Source organism: Leucoraja erinacea, chromosome 10 (genome assembly GCF_028641065.1).
Source record: "Leucoraja erinacea ecotype New England chromosome 10, Leri_hhj_1, whole genome shotgun sequence".
NCBI classification, from domain to species: Eukaryota; Metazoa; Chordata; class Chondrichthyes; order Rajiformes; family Rajidae; genus Leucoraja; species Leucoraja erinaceus.
This window is the reverse complement of record NC_073386.1, coordinates 55,940,091-55,961,837: the sequence shown is the minus strand read 5'-3', so window position 1 is coordinate 55,961,837 and position 21,747 is coordinate 55,940,091. Positions and strand designations below refer to the sequence as shown.

Genomic DNA, 21,747 nt, shown 5'->3' with positions numbered 1-21,747 from the left:
TATTGGTAGCAATACTGTCATTTACTGGAACTGTTCATTGATTTCAGTTCTGCATATCCACTGAAAAGCATTAGAAAGCAGATATCATGATAAAATTACCGTAATGTTTAAGGGAATGGTTGGATGGCTTAAAGTATATGACACACTGAATGCAGCACTACTCAGATAAAGACGAATATCTTTCAGTGCACCTTCACTGGGTTTTGATTCTTCTGAATGCTTTGTGCTTCTAATTGAATCAAATTGAATTAATAATCAAATTAACCAAATAGGATGAGGGGAGGGACCTCATTGAAACTTACTGAATAGTGAAAGGCTTGGATAAAGTGGATGTGGAGAGGATATTTCCACTAGTGGGAGAGTCTAGGACTAGAGGTCATAGCTTCAGAATTAAAGGCATTCATTGAGGGAGATGAGGGGGATTTCTTTAGTTAGAGGATGGTGAATCTGTGGAATTCTTTGCCATTGAAAACTGTGGAGGCAATGGATATTTTTAAGGCAGAGATAGATAGATTCTTGATTAGTGCAGGTGTCAGGGGTTATGGAGAGAAGGCAGAAGAATAGGTTTACAAGGGAGAGATAAATCAGCCATGATTGAATGGTGGAGTAGACTTGATGAGCCAAATGGCCTAATTCTTCTCCTATCACTTATGACCTTATAAGTAGATGTAGATGAAAAACAAAATAAGGCATGTGCATCAATTGTGAGCAAAACAAGTGTTTTTGCATTAATATAAACTCTATAAGGGAGGGTTTACAATGCATTAGTCAAATTGCAGACTTCCTACCTTGCTAATGTTCTTGAGGGAAAAAAAGGTTATTTCACCACCTTCACCCAAACAGTGATAATGCATTAGCTTAGTGTGCTGAGCAAAATTATTATTGAGTGTGCATATTTGAACAACTTTAAAAAAATAAATCAAAAGAACATAAAAAAAATACCTGTGATTCGTGTGAAAGAAAGGATAGGTTAACTTCTTTGCAACGTTTTATGGATTTTGAGCATGTCGTTTTTAACTGACTGAAGAGATTATCAGGACAATCTAGAATTTAAAAAGAAATGTTATTTCAGCAAGACCCATAATTACACATCTTGGTTTCAGTCATTGCTGCAGCAAGTACAGAACAAAGGCAGAATTCTTCTTCTTCTTCAAAAGGGGCAAGTCATAGAGTAATCCAGTGTGGAAACAGGCCCCTCAACCCAACTCGCGGGGCACACAAGGCCAACAATGTCCCAGTTACACTAGTCCCACTTTCCTGCGCTTGATACATATCCCTGCAAACTTGTCCTTTCCATGTGCCTGTCTAACGGGCCTGTCCCACTTACGCGACTTTTTCGGCGACTGCCGGCACCCGTCATAGGTCGTTACATGTCGCCGAAAATTTTCAACATGTTGAAAATCCAGCGGCGACCAGAACAAGGTACGACTCTTTGGGCGACTACTCACGACCATACAGGCTTCACCCCGCGACATGCGTCTTTCTGGTCGTCGCTGAATTTTCAACGTTGAAAATTTCCGCCGACCTGCAAAGACCTATGACGGGTGCTTGGAATTCGCCGAAAAAGTCACGTATGTGGGACAGCCCCATAACTGTTTCTCAAACGATGGGATAGTCCCAGCCTCAACTACCCCCTCTGGCAGCTTGTTCCATACACCCACCACCCTTTGTGTGAATACAAATAAAGTCGCAAGCACCATTCAGGACCTCAAAAGCTCCTGCCCTTGTCTAAACAATGAGATCGACAGAGACTAGGTAACAGGAGGAATATATTTGTAATGAGAGGTTGCCAGTGCAGAGCTCTGTTGGATGATACGACAAAATAAGGGCAGCGTTTTTATATTGAGCCTCGGAACGCAAGTTAAACCACACTGGTATTTATGCCCAGGATATAAACGTTCATAAGTGTGAGATTTCTGCTTAGTAGTTTAGTTTAGTTTATAGATACAGTACGGAAACAGGCCCTTCGGCCCACCAAGTCCGCGCCGACCAGCGATCCCCGCACATTAACGCTACCCTACACACAGCAAGAACAATTTTACACTTATACCAAGCCAATTAACCTACAAATCTGTACGTCTTAGTCTTCGGCTATTGATCCAAGCTCATCAAAATACCAAGATAAGCACATAATTGGTGTCAATTCTAATAGACACCTTCCAACTAGTTTGTAACTAAACTCCCCAAAACATGGTCAGGAAATAGTCACCTGAAAGTTTTTGAATCTCAAAATACCCCCAAGACTGTTGACAACTTAACTTTCACCAATTCTCATATAATTGATCAACAAGCATCTCAACATTTTCCTGAATAGGCGCAGCTGGATCTTGGTCGGTGTCATTAGTTATTATGTTGAGACGTACCTTTATTTTCAAGGAACGCTTTTTAGCAAATTCTCAGCGAAAGGAAGAGACAGGAAACAAACTGGCCTGCAAACCTGCCACCTTAACACAGGGAAATCTGTCTTTGGTCTTTAATGATAAGTCGGAGTGAGCGTGTTGGCTGCTGGCTGAACTCACCTCACACGCTGGCTTCCACTGAAGGAAATTAATGACCAGCAGCCGATTCTTGCGCAGACACTTAGCAGATTTTTTACAGTCACAGAGTCAATGAAAGAAACAGCAGGAAATAGAAGAGATAAATCAATTTTGAAATTTCAGCAGGAGAATGGAAAGAGAAAGCCTTTTCTTTGATGGAATAGGCGGAACACTTAAAGAAGCAGGCAAATCACATAACAATTTAATCTCATATATTGACAGTGAATATCAATTATTGTTAACTCATTACAAGGTCCAGCTAACCATGTAAAGCTCAGTTTATCCAATGGAAAATCCATTGGACTGAACATTTGGACATCAATATTTCCCTCTCAAACAAAATAAGATGGCCAAAGTAAATGAAAATCCTGCACATAACTATTTAGAATCCATAATATTTTACTTCCATTAGATCGCAATCATCACCCAAAGTTAATGAATTAACAAGGTCAATCAAATTGAATTTACACACCTTACCCTTCACTCCAGTACTGCCTACAAATTTAGTTTAAAATCTGACGTACTGTTACCCACTGCATTTTGTTCGCATATCTACGTAAAACTTATCCCATAAACATTTGTTTTGAAGAAAAAAAACTGCCACTGTTGATATTTTGGGGGGGGGTTATATCAAGATTTTCTGTGCCACTTTTGTTAAAATGTGAGAAAACCAAGTTCACGGTTTTAGTCAGGTGGTCATGTTGTTGTGGTGCCCATTGCCGTTACATTCACACAAATTCATACTATTTCCACATTTGAAAAATAGGACAATGCATTATATATGCTAGTAGTCTAACGTAGTTGCTTGTTCTTTGAAATCATCAAAACAAGAAATAACAGATTAAAAGGAAGGGAGCACCAGGATTCCTTATTTGGACCCATAGAGATAATATATAAAGTTGAGATCTGTGTCCCCAAGGCTATGTCTTATGTTGCTGACATTAACAAACTGCCAGATACCAATGTAGGATTTATTCACCAATGGGTCAGTTACATAGAAACATAGAAACATAGAAATTAGGTGCAGGAGTAGGCCTTTTCAAGCCTGCACCACCATTCAATATGATCATGGCTGATCATCCAACTCAGTATCCCGTACCTGCCTTCTCTCCATACCCCCTGATCCCCTTAGCCAACCACATCTAACTCCCTCTTAAATATAGCCAATGATCCTCAGTGGCAGAGTTCCAGAGATTCTCTCCATGTGAAAAAAGTTCTTCTCATCTCGGTTTTAAAGGATTTCCCTCTTATCCTTAAGCTGTGACCCCGTGTCCTGGACTTCCCTAACATCGGGAACAATCTTCCTGCATCTAGCCTGTCCAACCCCTTAAGAATTTTGTACGTTTCTATAAGATCCCCTCTCAATCTCCTAAATTCTAGAGAGTGTAAACCAAGTCTATCCAGTCTTTCTTCATAAGACAGTCCTGACATCCCAGGAATCAGTCTGGTGAACGTCTCTGCACTCCCTCTATGGCAATAATGTCCTTCCTCAGATTTGGAGACCAAAACTGTACGCAATACTCCAGGTGTGGTCTCACCAAGACCCTGTACAACTGCAGTAGAACCTCCCTGCTCCTATACTCAAATCCTTTTGCAATGAAAACATACCATTCGCTTTCTTTACTGCCTGCTGCACCTGCATGCCTACCTTCAATGACTGGTGTACCATGACACCCAGGTCTCGCTGCATCTCCCCCTTTCCCAATCGGCCACCATTTAGATAATAGCCAAAATGGATAACCTCACATTTATCCACATTATACTTACAAAACAAAACACCCTTTAACATGTCCCAACACCTACTGACGTTAACCAATGGATCAGTACTGACTTATCAAGATCATTTGCTTGCGCATGTTTAAGTTGACAAATACAACAGGATGGAAATATTTTGTAAAAGAAACCACACCAAAAAGGAAAGGCGACTTACAATCAGTGAAGTAAACATAGGCTGCCTTATACTTTTGGTTCTTTTTTCTGAAGTCATTTATCAATGCTTCTATAGACTGAAAAATAAAAGAATAAATGGTTTAACCAAACACAGTTTGTCAAGTGGAATATTTCACAAATATTTACATCTTTCCCCTTCCAATGTTTCAACATTTTTTTTGAGTTGGAAGCATTTGCCTTAAAATTAATACAAAATAAATTATCGCTACTAATATCACTATCAATAAAAATCTTACATTTTGCAGGCATCCATTGAACTTCATTTACTTTTGAGCTGTATGTAACGTTTACTATTACAACAATAGGAAACATTACATACAACTCAACAGTAAATGAAGTTCAGCACACAAAGAGGAAAACATCCCCAGGGCCTCTCATTACACTGGATTAACTGTACTGCATCATCGGGCAAGGTTAGAGGTGGAGGGATCTGCTTTCTAATTAACACTTGGTACTCAGACGTCCTGGTGATCTCCACCTCCTCTCTTCTGGAATATCTTATGAATAAGAGTTATCCTTATTACCCTGCTTTAAAAGACCACTATCATCCCGGTGCCAAAGAAAATAATGGCGTCCCTTAATGACCGCCGTTGAGTAGCACTAACATCCAGCAGAATAATGTGCTTCGAGACACTGGTGATGGCACACATTATCTCCAGTCTCCCACAAACTCTTGTTCAATGCAGTTTGCCAACAGGTCTCAACTGGTCCACAGCAGATGCCATCTTCCTGGCCTAAACTCATCTCTGGAACATCTAGATAACAAGAACACCTTGTCAAGAGTCTTATTTATTTACTATAGCTCCGCCTTCAACACCCGTAATTCCATCCAAACTCATCTCCAAATTCCTGGGCCTGGGAGTCAGCACCCAACTCAGCCACCGGATCCTCGACTTTATGAACCATAGACCACAAACATTGAGGTTAGCCACAAGTTATCCGTGACTTAAATCTCTCCCCTCACCTTCAGTTTATGTCGTCTAGTTCTCTACACTGGGAAAAAGACTGTGAGCACTGATTTATCCATGGTCTTGTACCCCTCAATAACATCACCCCTCAGCCTCCCATGTTCCACAGACAAAAGTTCCAGCCTATCCAACCTCACCAGGTAACATCCTGACAATTCTCTTCTGCATCCTTTCCATCTTTTAACAAGCAGGATTTCAGTTCTAAAGGGCCAGTCCCACTTTCAAGACCTAATTCACAACCTCTGCCGAGTTTGCCCTTGACTCATGGTCGTCACGAGGGTCGTCACGAGATCGTAGGATGCTGTAGGAGGTCGTAGGTAGGTCGTAGATAGGTTGTGATGCTAGTCGTAGGTACTCGTGGCATCAAGTAGGTCAGGGCGTTTTTTCAACATGATGAAAAATGTCCACGAGTGAAAAAGGTTGTGAATTAGCTCGTGAATTGGGACAGGCCCTTAACTGTACCTTACTGTTGTTAAACAAAAGTCAATGAGCGTGACTTGACGCCTTCCTCTTTCGGCATGGTTTGCAAACATTCTTAAAAAAATAATACCTTCTCTGTGGGTGTGATGAAGTAGATTGCCTTCATATTTGGAACTGGCTCACGGTTTTTGTGCAGGTCTTCAACAACTAGGAATAAACACATTCAGAGTAAGCGCCAACAAATTGCCACCAAAGACTGCAAGAAGCAATGGAATAAATTAACCTACAACAGTAATATTGTGCGCACAAGAGTAAATAAAGTTTAAAATTTATCTTATTGTTGAGCCACATCAATGGTAGTAGAAGGCAACCCAATTTACAAAGAATACATCAACTTATCACATGAGTTAGTAGATCGTTGACAGGAATAAATGGTAGATTCAAGCCAAATAGGAATTGGGAATGTCCAAGGAGTCATTTGTTTCTCATTGATTTTCAACTGCTGGCTTAATCATTGAAATCCTCTCCTAAAATATGCTGAACACACAAAGTGCTGGAATAATTCAGCTGGACAGGAAGCATCTCTGGATAGATGAATGGTTGACGTTTCGGGTTAAGACCCTTCTTCAGACTGAGTCTCAGTGGGTGACATAGATAAGGAAGTGTGAGAGGTCAAAAGAGATGCAGATCAAATAAAATGTAGAATACATGTAGAATAGCATTATTCGCTCAGGGAAGGTGACCACAAAGCAGACAGAGATGCAATGTAATCAGAGGGACAGTCAGGCTGGTTGGAGGACTGGGGAGGATGGAGGGGTGGAGAGAGAGGGAAGACAAGGATTACTTGGGTAGAGAAGTCAATACTCATACCGCTGGGAAATATGAGGTTCTGTTCCTCCAATTTGCACTGGGCCTCACTTTGACAATGGAGGAGGCCCAGGACAGAAAGGTCAGGAATGGGTGGGGGAGTTAAAGTGTTTTGTAACCGGGTCACCTGGTAGGTTTAGGCAAACTGAGCGAATGTGTTCAGCAAAACGCTTGGTCTCACCGATATATAGGAGTCCACACTGGGACAGCGGATACAGTAGATGAGGTTGGAGGAGGTGCAAGTAAACCACTGCCTCACCTGAAAAGACTGTTGGGGTCCTTGGATGGAGTCGAGGTAGAAGGTATAGGGACAGGTGGAGCATCTCCTGCAGTTGCAGGCGAAAGTATCTGGGGAGGGGGTGGTTTGGGTGGGAAGAGATGAGTTAACCAGGGAGTTGCGGAGGGAACGGTCTCTGCAGAGATGGGAAGACGCGGTTAGAGGTGGGATCCCGTTGGAGGTGGTGAAAATGTCGAAGGATTATGTGCTGTATGCTGATGGGGTGAAAGGGTGAGGACTAGGGGGACTGTCCCTGTTGCGACTGGGGGGAGGGGAAGCAAGAGCGGTGCTGCGGCATACCCTAGTGAGGGCCTCCTCTATGATGGACGAGGGAATTATAACATCTTAGATGCCCTAATATGGAACACCTCATCTTGGGCGCAGATGCACCTTAGACGGAGGAATTGGGATTAGGGGATAGAGTCTTTACAGGAGGCAGGATGGGAGTCAAGTGACATATAAAATATGTGAGCGAATGTGTTCAGCAAAATGCTTGGTCTCACCGATATATAGGAGTCCACACTGGGACAGCGGATACAGTAGATGAGGTTGGAGGAGGTGCAAGTAAACCTCTGTCTGAAGAAGGGTTTCGGCCCGAAACGTTGCCTATTTCCTTCGCTCCATAGATGCTGCTGCACCCGCTGAGTTTCTCCAGCTTTTTTGTGTAACCTTCGATTCTCCAGCATCTGCAGTTCCCTCATAAACACGACATATAAAATATGCTGGGTCTCTGTGGAAGAATTTTGTCATTCCCATTCCTCGTCTCTCTCTCTCGTTGTGTTCCTGTCAACTACTTTTCCCCTCAAGTGACCAATCAAAAACCTTTTCAAGGCATGGATTAATTCTGTTTTCACCAATCTTATTGGCTGCAAGTTCCAATTTGTAACCACACTCTGCTCAAAAAAAGCTATTTTTCCGAAACTCCTCTGGGGAATCTTCATATCCTTCCTAAAATACAGTGACCAGAATTACTCCAGGTGTGACCTTACCTGTGTTCTATAATCTCCTCGCTTTTGTACTCTATGCCCCTACTTAAGAAGCACAGGGTACTAAATGCTTTACCAACAACTCCCTTTTCAAGTCTTGCCACTTTCAAAGATCCATGCACTTATATATACAGATCCCTCCATTCATGAACATCCATTAGGACTGTTTAGTCTGCATTGCTTGCCCGTACTCTTGTATCATCTGGGAGAGAAAGACAGGTTTTTTTTTATTGCACTGAGCACCTTAGAGGAATTAGCGATGCATAGTGCTTTACCAAGTTGACAGATGGCTCAGCCATTTTGCACACTGCAAATAACCATAAATTAATGATTTGGCTCACTTTAATTCTGTTGGTATTGATCGACAAGAGGGAAACTGACTATTAAAAAGAGATAAATGTTGTTGATAATGCCAGCCCCACAATATCAAACAGTTCAAAAATCCCAAACAAAGTCCTGCATCTCTAAAAATGTAGCAATTTCAGTATTATGTAAAAATGTCAGATTAGCTGACATTTAAGAATTATTTATTAACTTCAAAAGAAATACTTCTGGCAAAAAAGCTTCAAGATGTATAATTTACATTATGATTTACTCAGCTGCAAACGGCCTTTGTGAAAACTGACAGGTGCTGATGGTGTAGAATTTTCTGTTTGGCTAAGTCCCAATTAAATCTAAATGGATCAGATATTGAAATAGTAGCAACCTTAAGGGCCTGTCCCACAATGCGAGTTTACCCAAGACCTCTCCCGAGTTTTAAAAAAAAAATCAAACTCCTGATGAGTACGTAGAATGTACGTGGAGGGTACGTCGGAGCTCGTGGACGTAACGTTAATGGCAGGTACTCGGGAAACGCGAAAAGCTCGTGAAACTTGTGACGTTTTCCCAACACTGTGAAAAATTTCCAAGAGTAAAAAAATACTCGTGATGAAGTACCACGAGTTTGATTTTATTTTAACTCGGGAGAGCTCTTGGGTAAACTTGCATCGTGGGACAGAGGCTTTACTTCAAGCATAATCTTCCAGATGCACCAAAACTGGAATCGGTATAATATGATGATGAGTTTCAATAATTTTGTGCGTGACCTTGCATCAACATGTTTTTTTCCAATAAATTAAAGTTAAACATTATCATTACAATCAAATGTTCTACTAAAAAAATAACAGGCTCTTCCAACCTACAGGTATGTGCACATGGAAAAACATTGCTAAACCAAGAACTAAAATAGCTACAGTATTAATATGTTGCTCCATTTCTATTAAGTGTTTTTGTTGTGTATTTCCGAAGTTCGGACACTTTATAAAGCAGAGAGAACAGTCAAAGACAAAAAGACAAATAATTTACTGAACTTCCATTTCCTGAATAAAATGATTTAATTACAGAATGGGCTGGGATTAGAATTTGGGAAAATGGAGGTTGGCACAGGAATTGAAAACATAAATCTCAAAATGGATGTCATTTCATTCTTTTATAGATCAATCAATCAATCAATCAGTTTTATTCGTCACATACACATATAAGTGCAGTGAAATGAATTTGCCAGCAGCGGTACAATCAAAAAAGAACACACAATACACAATAAGGTTTAACACCAGCATCCACCACAGCATTCATCACGGTGGTGGAAGGCACAAAGTACAGTCAGTCCTCCTCCATTGTTCACCCGTGGTCGGGGCCATAAACCTCCACAGTCGCTGCTAGGGGCGGCCGGATGTACAGGCTCTCTCGTCGGGACGGTCGAATGCACTCCGCGGCTTGGAGGTCCCAAATCGGCGCTTTTCTACCGGAGACCGCGACTTCAGGATGTTGTAGGCAGCAGGCCAGCGGTCGGAGCTCTTCTCTGGCTGTCCCTGGCGAGGGAACCCAGGCTCCGGATGGTAATTCCACGCCGCGCCCGCAGCTAGAAGCTCCGCAGACCGCGGCTTCAGGATGTTATAGGCCGCTGGCCGGCGATCGGAGTTCTTCTCCGGGGATCCCCAATGAGGGATCCCAGGCTCCAGACGCCACGCCCACGGCTAGAAGCTCCGCAGATCGCCGCTTCAGGATGTAACAGTCCGCGGGCCAGCGATCGGAGCACTCCCTTCTGGCGACCCCGGCAAGGGCTCGCCCGCTCCACGATGAAAAGTCCACGCTGTGCCCGCTGCCGAAATTCCGGGCCCGACTCCGGGAAAGGCTGCTCCAATTCATGCTGTTAGGCCACGAGTGAGGCGACATGGGAAAAAGTTGCCTCTCCGTGGAGGAGGCGACTGAAAGCGGTTCCCCCCTTAACCCCCCCCCCCACCCCTCACCCCTCACACAGGACACACCGAGAGACACTAAAACAAATATTTGGACACACTAAAAAAACAATTAAAAAAAAAAATAGAAATAACGAACACGCTGCAGGCAGGGCAGCCGACTCTCAGCACCCCCACCGACCTCACTGATCCAGATGAGTTTATAATAAGCTTAGAATTGAAATAAACTAAATAAATTATCCAGCATCAGTCATGAGCAGATAACAAGTACTCTTCAGTACATACCACTGATTTTTTCAGACATAAGTGTGGACATCTTGCAGCAAGATGAAAGGAGCTTTGTGGTGTAATGGTCCAAAATGAGTATCTGCAAGTAAAAATCGACAAGTTGGAATTCTTACAGTACTGGTGTTTCATCTGGTTAATAGTTGAAACAGACATCAAACCAAACTGAAACATTCTGCTTGGAGACGGTACTACTCATTTTATGCAACTTACTTTTTTCCTCATCTTTATCAGTGACTAACTTTTGCCTGCACATAATTCCACACCACTTTGAGAAGACTATTTTCAATATGCGTATCTTCCGCGCTCTAAACTAAACTAATCCTTGAATGGTTCTATCTTCTCCTCTTGTTTCTAATGTAGGTATAAAAAGCTTTAGGATTTTCCTTAATCCGACTTGCCAAAGCCATTTTCTGGCCCCTTATGGTCTAATTGCCCAACTGTGTTATTTCCTCCTTTCTTTATATTCCTCAAAGGCCATCACTTCCTCATAAACTTTGCACGTGCTTCCTTTTTCATTTTGACCAAATTTACTTTTTTGGTCATCTAGGGTTCTGTTACTTTGCCACCCTGCTTCCTGTTGAAGCAACATATTTCCAAGTCAGCATGTGCCACACAGAGAAATCTTCAAGTGGTGGTGTACCTAGGAGCTGCTGCGCTCGATTTTAGTGGTGACAAAGGTCACATATCTATGAGGATTAGGCCTAATGTACCTCCCATTACAGGTCCTCCCTGAGTTATGAACACCCAACTTGTGGACTCATAAATACCTGCAGACAAGTATTTGGGAGACTGGGAGGATGGATTTGCCAGCTGCTGCAGGGCTGCATACATTTTATGGCATGTGGGAACTGGGTTCGCAACAATATCTGAGTGGTTGAGTTAAATGCCCTGGTATAGCTACAGATTAGTTTGGGTGTGCTATGTTAATCTCGTGCCAGGCCCTGCACTTTCGATTTGGAAACGTTTACGGTTGCGAACAGTACTCAGGAACGGAACCCTGCTGTAACCTAGGTAGGACCTGTAGATAGACACAAGATGCTGGAGTAATGCCCCTGTCCCACTTAGGAAACCTGAACGGAAACCTCTGGAGACTTTGCGCCCCACCCAAGGTTTCCGTGCGGTTCCCGGAGTTTTTTGTCAGTCTCTCTAATGGTCGAAAGTGGTTTCCGCTTCTTCTATGTTCCGGTGATTATTTAAAAAAATTAAAAACCGGCCGCGACTAAAAATAGGTTGCCATTTTAAAAATCGGTAATTTTTTAGTCGAAGCCATTTGCGATGCTAGTTGAAGATGGTTGCCGGAGGTTGCAGGTGGTTGCCGGACATTCCACTACCACATGGAAACCTTGGGTGGGGCACAAAGTCTCCAAAGGTTTCCATTCAGGTTTCCTAAGTGGGACAGGGACATTACTCAGCGGGACAGGCAGCATCTCCGGAGAGAAGGAATGGGTGACGTTTCGGGTCGAGGCCCTTCTTCAGACATGCATCCTTGTTTTGCATCCTGTTGACCGGCATTTTTAGGAATCCAAGTGTTTCTCCCCAAGGCTAATATGGCAAGTGCTAATTGCTTTGGGCCCTATTTAATTTTGTTATGATCTGTGGAAAACTGCTGAGTTCAGAGGAATAGAACACAGACCAGCCAACTGCTTCATCTTCAGTAATTCCTTTAGATCTGTGGTTGTACGAAACAACAACCACGTCAGGACTCCAGCACGATGATCAATGTGACCAAGAATCAAGCAGATGGAAATACAACAAATCAGCAAGTTATTCAGAACACCATCAGGCATAAGTGGAAATTGATGAGGCTTCAAACTCAGTTTCATTTGATTGCAGAATTGAACACAGACACTGAGAAACAAGGAAATGCAGTTGCTGGTTTACAATATAAGACAAAGTATTAGAGTAACTCAGCGGGTCAGGTAGCATCTCTGGGGAACACGGATAGGTGATTTTCCCAGTTTGGATGATTTTTCAGACTAATTGTGGTGGGGGGAAGAAAACTGGAAGAGAGAAGGAGAAGGGAGAAAATTGACAAGTGACAGGTGGATACAGGTGAGAGGACTTTTGGATAGGCAGATGGTTGGACAAAGATAGTACAGGTTGTGAGATACGAGTAGAAGAGTTGCAAATTGTGAAACCGGTGAATGAAAATACAGGTGGACAAGGAGGGGGAAGAGAGAAGTGTGTGTGAGTCTAGATGGGTCCAGGGCAGAGAAGATGGGGGGGGTGAGGGAGGGAGATGGAGGTGGTGGGGGTTTTTGTTACCAACCTAACACCGGAGAATTCAATGGTCATACTGCTGGTTGTAAGCTATCCGAGCAGAGTATGTGCTGTTCCTCCAGTTTGCATGTGGCCTCGCTCTGACAATGGAGGAGCTTGGACTATCTCTGATATCTCTTTTTTTTCTATTCTTGATCTCTCTGTCTCCATCACAGGGGACAGAATAATGCCCGACATCCACTACAAACTGACCAACTCCCATATTTTTATCTGGGCTACACCTCTTCACACCCTGACTCTTGCAAAGACCCCTATTCGAGGCTTTCCATTCTTTCTTCGGTCAACTTGGAACCCCCCCTGCTATCATAGATGGATTCCTCAACCTGATTCCTCTGTGTCCAGGTGTTTTGCTCTTGCTTCCCCCCCCCATGGAACTAGGGTAGAATTCCCCTGGACCCCACCTTTCACCCCATCAGCCTCCGCATCCAACACATCATTCTCCAACATTTCTGCCACCTCCAACGTCATCCCACCACCAGTCACATCTTCCCATCCCAATCCCTGTCCACCTTCTGTACAGACCACCCTCTCCTCAACTTCTTGGTTCACCCTTCCTTTCCCACCGATTCTACCCTCTCCCACAGTACTTTCCCCTCAACCGCAGGGGAAACAACACCTGTGCCTCCTCCCTCGACACTGTCCAGGGACCCTGACAGTCCTTTCAGGTTTCGCAGAGGTTCACATGCACCTCCTCCAACCTCATCTACTGTATCCATGGTTCAAGATGTGGACTCTTATACATCGGCGAGACAAAACTTAGACTGGGCGATCGTTTTGCAGAACACCTTCGCTCAGTCCGCCTGGACCTACCTGATCTCCCGGTTGCTAAACACTTTAATTCCATTTCACATTCCCATTCCCACACTGTCCTTTCTGTCTTAGGCCTCCTCCATTGCCAGAGTGAGGCCAAACGCAAATTGGAGGAACAGCATTTCGTTTGGTGACGTTTCGGGTCGAGACTCTTCTTCAGATTATATCTCTCATTTCCCTATCCCGTGACTCAGTCTGAAGAAGGGTCACGGCCCGAAACGTCACCTATTCCTTCTCCTGGGTGAGGAGAGACGGAGAGAGAATGAATGCAGGGGTTACTTGAAGTTAGAAAAATCAATATACCCCTGCGTTGTAAGCTGCCAAACAAAATAAGCTGTTCTTTCGTGTAAACCAGCGTCTGCAGTTCCTTCCTGCACATTTAAAATGTAAGTTCTATGCTCAAACATGTCAGCTAATAATGGTATGTTGTATTCAAGTATTTGACATACCTTCCATTCTCCTTCTTCCGTGCAGTCATCTAATATAAGGTTCTTGATCTCTGCAAGAATATAAATGTTAAAGTTTCAAATGAAAACATAATGCATGAGTTAGGTTCTTGATCTCAGCATTCCACTAGTATTTAGTTAAATTTAGTATAGAGATACAGCGCGGAAACAAGCCCCTTGGCCCACCGAGTCCGCGCCGACCAGCGATTCCCGCACATTAACGCTATCCTACTATTAGGGACAATTTACACATACACCAAGCCAATTAACCTACATACCTGTACGTCTTTGGAGTGTGGGAGGAAATTGAAGATCTCGGAGGAAACCCACGCGGTCACGGGGAGAATGTACAAACTCCGTACAGACAGCACCCGCAGTGGGGATCAAACTCGGGTCTTTGGCACTGCAAGGGCTGTAAGCCAGCAACTCTACCGCTGCGCCACCGTGCCGCACATATATTTCATATATTTAAATATTTACAGATAGTTTTATGAATTAGAATTCCAAAGATATCTTGTAACATAGCCTGGTTTAGTTTAGTTTTGAGATACAGCACGGAAACAGGCCCTTTATCTCACCAATTGTCCTTAGTGCGTAGGTTAGAACTAATCCGGTAGAACTGGGTGGTTGCAGGTCGCTGCAGACTCAGTGGGCCGAAGGGCCTTGCTATATCCCCAAACTAAACTATATAATAATGCACTGTATCATTAACCTTTTAACTACTACTAAAACCACCACACCAAAATAAAAGAAACACATAATTTCTAAAATTATTACTTTCATCATTAACATCAACATACACTTAATTAAATGGCAATGGTGCTTTTAAAAGAAAATGAGAATACCTCCCTCCAAACCAGCTATGCACAAAACAGAATCAGCGGGAAATTACATATTTAGATTCAAAATCAATTCAGAGTCTAAGGCAAGTCAAAACACTTTCTGAGAACCCCGCAAAGACAAGCCAGTTGGCTCATTTCTCAAAGCATATTTTACTTTTAATAAACTTTTAATCCAAGTGGAAATACAACATGGAATTTGACGATGCATTTCATAAATTGACAAAATCCAAAGAATCCAGAAAGAATAGAAAACCAAACTGGCTGTATAATGTTTTTGTTCATCACTAGATTCAATAAATCTGGGACATAAAAACTTAAATTCACCAAATTTGTGATAATTGCCAAAGCAAATTTTCAAAGAGTGATATTGAAATGAAATGAAATGAAATGAAATGAAATGATTCAATTTTTTGTCATTGTCAGTGTACAGTACAGAGACAACGAAATGCATTTTTAGCATCTCCCTTGAAAGGGAGACACAGGGCGTCGCGGTGTGCCCGCGCCTGCCGCCGTATATTATCCAACATATTCAAAAATATCTGATACCACGTGAAATTCTCAATGTGTGATGATATGCAAGTGTGAAAAGGAATGCAAGTCCCACTTCTGTGTGCAAAAGATGTGATTCAGGAGCAATAATCTGTAGATAGTAGAATATGGATATGCTTTGGGCACACAATTAAATCAGTCAACTGCATGGTGAGACCTATAAAATGATTGGGCGTAATAAAATGATTGGAATCAAAGGAAACAACACTGAGGAATTCTGTGATGGTGTGCATATGTGGTACGTTGGCAGTCACTTTTAGCTTAGAGATACAGTGTGGAACAAGGCCCTAAGGCCCACTGAATCCTTGCTGATCAGCGATCCCCGCACATTAGCACTAACCTGCATACACTATTGACAATTTGACATTTACATCAAGCCACTAAACCGACAACGTACGTCTTCGGAGCATGGGAAGAAACTGGAGCTCCCGGAGAAAACCCACGAAGGTCACGGGGCGAACATACAGACTCCATACAGATAGCATCCGTAGTCAGGATCGAACCCAGGTCCCTGGCGCTGTGAGCCACTAAGCCGCCCTTCATGCATGGATGCCGAATTCGCGGGCACTAAAAATCAAAAAATCAATCACTCATGTGCTGGTTGTATCTATAGCAAATAAAGCCCATCAGTCCTGCAAGGCAGAGACAGGCAGCATCTCTGGAGAGAAGGAATGGGTGACGCTTCGGATCTGGATGAGTCTGAAGAAGGGTCTCAACCCGAAACGTCACCCATTCTTTCTCTCCAGAGATGCTGCCTGTCCCGCTGAGTTACTCCAGCTTTTTGTGTCTAGCTTCAGTTTAAACCAGCATCTGCAGTTCCTTCCTACACAGTACTGCACAGCATGATGGCAATAGGATACAGTTGATCAATAATTTCCAAAAGGCACTCAAGATAACAATGGTTTGCAGCTATTTGGAAAATGTCTATGATGCATGCAACGATTATGCAGAGGAAATGCCTGTAATGACCAGTTTCAGGGAGATATACACATGGACTCAAAGATTCCTCTATACATCAATGCTGATAAGGGTCTTGGCATTCTTTCCCCATACATTCGATTCCCAAAGTGTAACACCACACACTTCCTTGGGCAAAACTCCATCTGCCCATATCTCTAACTGATTAAAAAACAGCTGTATCCTTTGTCAGTCTTCCTCATTGCCCTCAGCCCCACCAATTTTGATGTTTTCTATAAACCTACTAACTGACCCATTTATGTTTAAGAAGGAACTGCAGATGCTGGAGAATCGAAGGTTAGACAAAAATACTGGGGAAAACTCAGCGGGTGCAGCAGCATCTATGGAGCGAAGGAAATAGGCAACGTTTCGGGCCGACACCCTTCTTCAACCCCATTTATGTTAATGGCCAGGTCATTTACACATATCACAAACAACAGAATTCCCAACACAGATCCCTGGTCACAGACCTCCAGCCAGATCCCATCCATGACTACCCTGTCTTCTGTGGGGAAGCCAGCTCTGGATCTAAACTACCAGGTCACTGTGCCTCCCGTGCATCTTAATCTTGTGGATCAGCCTGCCATGAGAGATCTTCTCAAGTGCCTTGCTAAAATACATGCACATAACATCCATTGCTCTACCCTCATCAATCACTTTTATCAATCACTGTCTCCAAAAAACTCTATTACGTCAGTAAGACATCACCTGCCATGGATAGAGTCATTATGACAGCCTGCATATCCATGTGCTTATCTAAAACATCTTAAATACCACTATTGCATCTACAATACAATACAATACAATATGGGTTTATTCGTCACATTGCACATAAAGTTCAAGTGAAATGAATATGTCAGCAGCGGTACAATGAGAAAGAACACACAATACACAATAAAAATTGAACACAAACATCCACCACAGCATTCATCACTGTGGTGGAAGGCACAAAAATTGGCCAGTCCTCCTCCATTTCCCCCCGTGGTCGGGACCAGAGTCCAGAGCCAGTCCATAGTCGGCTCTTCCCCACCGGAGACCGCGGCTTCAAGATTGTGTAGGCCGCAGGCCGGCGGTCAAAGATTTAAAGTCCCCGCCACAGCCAGAAGCACCGCAGACTGCAGGGCCGGCGGTCAAAGCTCCCCTCTAGGGGTGATGGTAAGTCCACTCCACGCCGAGAGTCCACGCTGTGCCCGCCGCTGAAGCCCCAGGCGCGTCTCCGGGAAAGGCCGCGCCGATCCTTGCAGTTAGGCCACGGGGAAGGCGACCTGGAAAAAATCGCCCCGCCTCTCCGTGGAGGAGGCGACCGAAACGGTTTACACCTCACCCCCCCACACCACCCCCCACACAAAACACACAAAGAAACATTAAAAACATACTTTAAAACATACTAAAAAAACAAAAAAAATTGGGGGGGAAATGGACACGCTGCTGACAGGGCACCGGCTTGCAGTGCCCCCACCTCATCTACCAACACCACCTGCATATCCAGACACTCACCACCCACTGCGTAAAAAACTTGTCCCGCATATCTCCTTTAAGAAATCCTCCTCTCACCTTAAAGCTATGCACTCTAGTTCTTGAAATATCCACGCTGGGAAAAAGGTTCTGACTGTCTACCCTATCTATTCCTCTCATAACTTTATTTACATCTATTCAGTCTCCCTTTAACCTCCGCTTTTCCAGAGAAAATAATCCAAGTTTGTCCAAACTCTCCTGGTAGCTAATACCCTCCAACTCAGGCAGCTACCTGGTAAACCTCTTCTGCACTCTCTTCAAAACCCCAGCAACCAGAACTGCTCAGGACCTGCTTCATAAATTCCTGACTTACTCAATGCCCAGATCAATGAAAGTGCGCATACCGTATGCCTTCTTTATCTCTCTAGCTACTTGTGATGCCGCTTTCAGGAGATATGGACATGGACCCCCAGATCCCACTGCACATCGATGCTGTTAAGGATCTTGCTATCAAGACTACAATTGAAGTCCTGCCAGACCCATTATTTCTGCTTGTTCATGCCCCACCAAATTAATTTCCACACACCTCGACTCCATCCTATCCCCCTTGGTCCAATCCCTCCCTACCTACCTCCAAGACACCTCACACGCTATTTGTCTCATCAATTAGTTCCGTTTTCCAGGCCCCCACTCCCTCATCTTTACAATGGATGTCCAGTCACTCTACACCTCCATCTCCCACCAGCAGGGTCTTATAGCCCTCCGTTTCTTCCTCGACCACAGAATCAGCCAATTTCCATCCACCAATATTCTCCTCCGCCTAGCAGAGCTGGTCCTTACCATCAACAACGACTCCTCCCATTCCACCAGATCAAAGGTGTAGCTATGGGCACTCGCATGGGCCCTAGCTATGCCTGCCTCTTTGTAGGGTACGTCGAACAATCCCTGTTCCAGGCGTACACTGGCACCACCCCCGAACTCTACCTCCGCTACATTGACGACTGCATTGGTGCTGCCTCCTGCACCCATGCAGAACTCACTGACTTCATCAACTTCACGATTAATTTCCATCTTCACATGGACTATCTCCAACATCTCCCTACCGTTTCTAGATCTCACCGTCTCCATCACGGGAATCAGAATATTGATCGACATCTACAAACCTAATGACACCCGTAGCTATCTTGACTACATTTCTCCCCACCCTGCTTCTTGTAACGACTCTATCCCCTACTCCCAATTCTTCCACATCTGCATTCCAGGGCATCGGAGATGTCCTCATTCTTTAGGGAACAGGGATTCCCCTCTTCCATTATAGATGAGGCTCTCACTAGGGTCTCCTTGATATCCCGCAGCTCCGCTCTGGCGCCCCCTCCCCCCATTCGTAGCAAGGACAGAGTCCCCTTTGTCCTCACCTTTCACCCCATCAGCCGTCGCATACAGCATGTAATCCTCCAACATTTTTGCCACCTCCAACGGGATCCCACTACTGGCCACATCTTCCCATCTCCATCCCTTTCTGTTTTCCGCAGAGACCGCCAAAACTTCCTGGTCAACTCGTTCCTTCCCAGCCAAACCACCCCCTCCCCGGGTACTTTCCCGTGCAACCGTAGGAGATGCAACACCTGCCCCTTTACCTCCCCCCTCGACTCCATCCAAGGGACCAAACAGTCTTGCCAGGTGAGGCAGAGGGTCACTTGTACCTCTTCCAACCTCATCTACCGTAACCGCTGTTCTAGGTGTCAACTTCTCTATATCGGTGAGACCAAGCGCAGGCTCAGCGATCGTTTTGCTAATCACCTATACTCAGTCCGCCTCAACCAACCTAATCTCCCGGTGGCTCAGCACTTCAACACCCCCTCCCATTCCCAATCTGATCTTTCTGTCCTGGGCCTCCTCCATGGTCAGAGTGAGGCCCAGCACAGATTAGAGGAACAGCACCTCATATTTTGCTTGGGTAATTTACACCCCAGCGGTATGAATATTGACTTCTCTAACTTTCGATACCCATTGCTTTCTCTCTCCATCCCCTCCCCCTCCCCAGTTCTCCCACCAGCCTTACTGTCTCTGCCTACATTCTATCTGTCCCACCCCTGACGTCAGTCTGAAGAAGGGTCTCGTCCCATAACACCGCCAATTCCTTCTCTCCATAGATGCTGCCTCACCCGCTGAGTTACTCCGGCATTTTGTGTCTACAAGGAATGATTGATGGAATTAAATACAGAAAAGTGTAAGGTGTTGCATTTTGGGAAGTCTAACATTAGCAGGGCCTACACAGTGAATGGAAGTGATCTAGTGAGTGTTGCAGAGCAGAGGGACCTGGGATTGCAGGTACATACAGTGCCCTCCATAATGTTTGGGACAAAGACCCATCATTTATTTATTTGCCTCTGTACTCCACAATTTAAGATTTGTAATAGAAAATAAATCACAGGTGGTTAAAGTACAACATTGGCAGATTTTATTAAAGGCTATTTTTATACATTTTGGTTTCACCATGTAGAAATCACAGCTGTGTTTATACATAGTCCCCTCATTTCAGGGCACCATAATGTTTGGGACACATGGATTCACAGGTGCTTGTAATTGCTCAGGTGTGTTTAATTGCCTCCTTAATGCAGGTAAAAGAGAGCTCTCAGCACCTAGTCTTTCCTCCAGTCTTTCCATCACCTTTGGAAACTTTCATTGCTCTTTATCAACATGAGGACCAAAGTTGTGCCAATGAAAGTCAAAGAAGCCATTATGAGACTGAGAAACAAGAATAAAACTGTTAGAGACATCAGCCAAACCTTAAGCTTACCAAAATCAACTGTTTGGAACATCATGAAGAAGAAAGAGAGTGTTTACTAATCACAAAGGGACTGGCAGGTCAAGGAAGACAGAAGAATTCTCTCTATAATAAAGAAAAATCCACAAACACTTGTCCGACAGATTAGAAACACTCTTCAGGTGTCGGATGTGGATTTGTCAATGACCACTGTCTGCAGAAGACTTCATGAACAGAAATACAGAGGCTACACTGCAAGATGCAAACCACTGGTTAGCTGCAAAAATAGGATGGCCAGGTTACAGTTTGTCAAGTAGTACTTAAAACAGCAACCACAGTTCTGGAAAAAATGTCTTGTGGACAGATGAGATGAAGATTAACATATCCGAGTGATGGCAAGAGCAAAGTATGGAGGAGCGAAGGAACTGCCCAAGATCCAAAGCATACCACCTCATCTGTGAAACACGGTGGTGGGGATGTTATGTCCTGGGCATGTATGGTTGCTGAAGGTACTGGCTCACTTATCTTTCTTGATGATACAACTACTGATGGTAGTAGCTTAATGAATTCTGAAGTGTATAGACACATCCTATCTGCTCAAATTCAAACAAATGCCTCAAAACTCATTGGCCGGTGGTTCATTCTACAGCAAGACAATGATCCCAAACATACTGCTAAAGCAACAAAGGAGTTTTACAAAGCTAAAAAATTGTCAATTCTTGAGTGGCCAAGTCAATCACCTGAACTGAACCCAATTAAGCATGCTTATATATGCTTAAGAGAAAACTGAAGGGGACTAGCCCCCAAAACAAGCATAAGCTAAAGTTGGCTGCAATACAGGCCTGGCAGAGCATCCCCAGAGAAGACACCCAGCAACTGGTGATGTCCATGAATTGCAGACAAAGCAATAATTGCATGCAAAGGATATGCAACAAAATACTAAACATGACCACTTTCATTTACATGACATTGCTGTGTCCCAAACATTATGGTGCCGTGAAATGAGGGGACTAGGTATAAACACAGCTGTAATTTCTACATGGTGAAACCAAAATTTATAAAAATGGCCTTTATTAAATTCTGACAATGTACACTTTAACCACATGTGATT

At 43.8% G+C, this 21,747-nt stretch overlaps 1 protein-coding gene across 1 annotated transcript in view; it reads right to left on the bottom strand.

The window, feature by feature from the left end:
• stxbp3 (syntaxin binding protein 3) overlaps nucleotides 1-21,747 on the bottom strand; it is a 92,272-nt gene that overhangs the window by 63,274 nt on the left and 7,251 nt on the right. The window contains exons 2-6 of the mRNA XM_055642395.1: nucleotides 14,070-14,119; nucleotides 10,528-10,609; nucleotides 6,006-6,082; nucleotides 4,468-4,543; nucleotides 943-1,043 (exon numbers count right to left, since the gene is read on the bottom strand). Of these exons, the coding sequence (XP_055498370.1) occupies nucleotides 943-1,043; nucleotides 4,468-4,543; nucleotides 6,006-6,082; nucleotides 10,528-10,609; nucleotides 14,070-14,119 (386 nt within the window). The remainder of the gene's footprint in view (nucleotides 1-942; nucleotides 1,044-4,467; nucleotides 4,544-6,005; nucleotides 6,083-10,527; nucleotides 10,610-14,069; nucleotides 14,120-21,747) is intronic.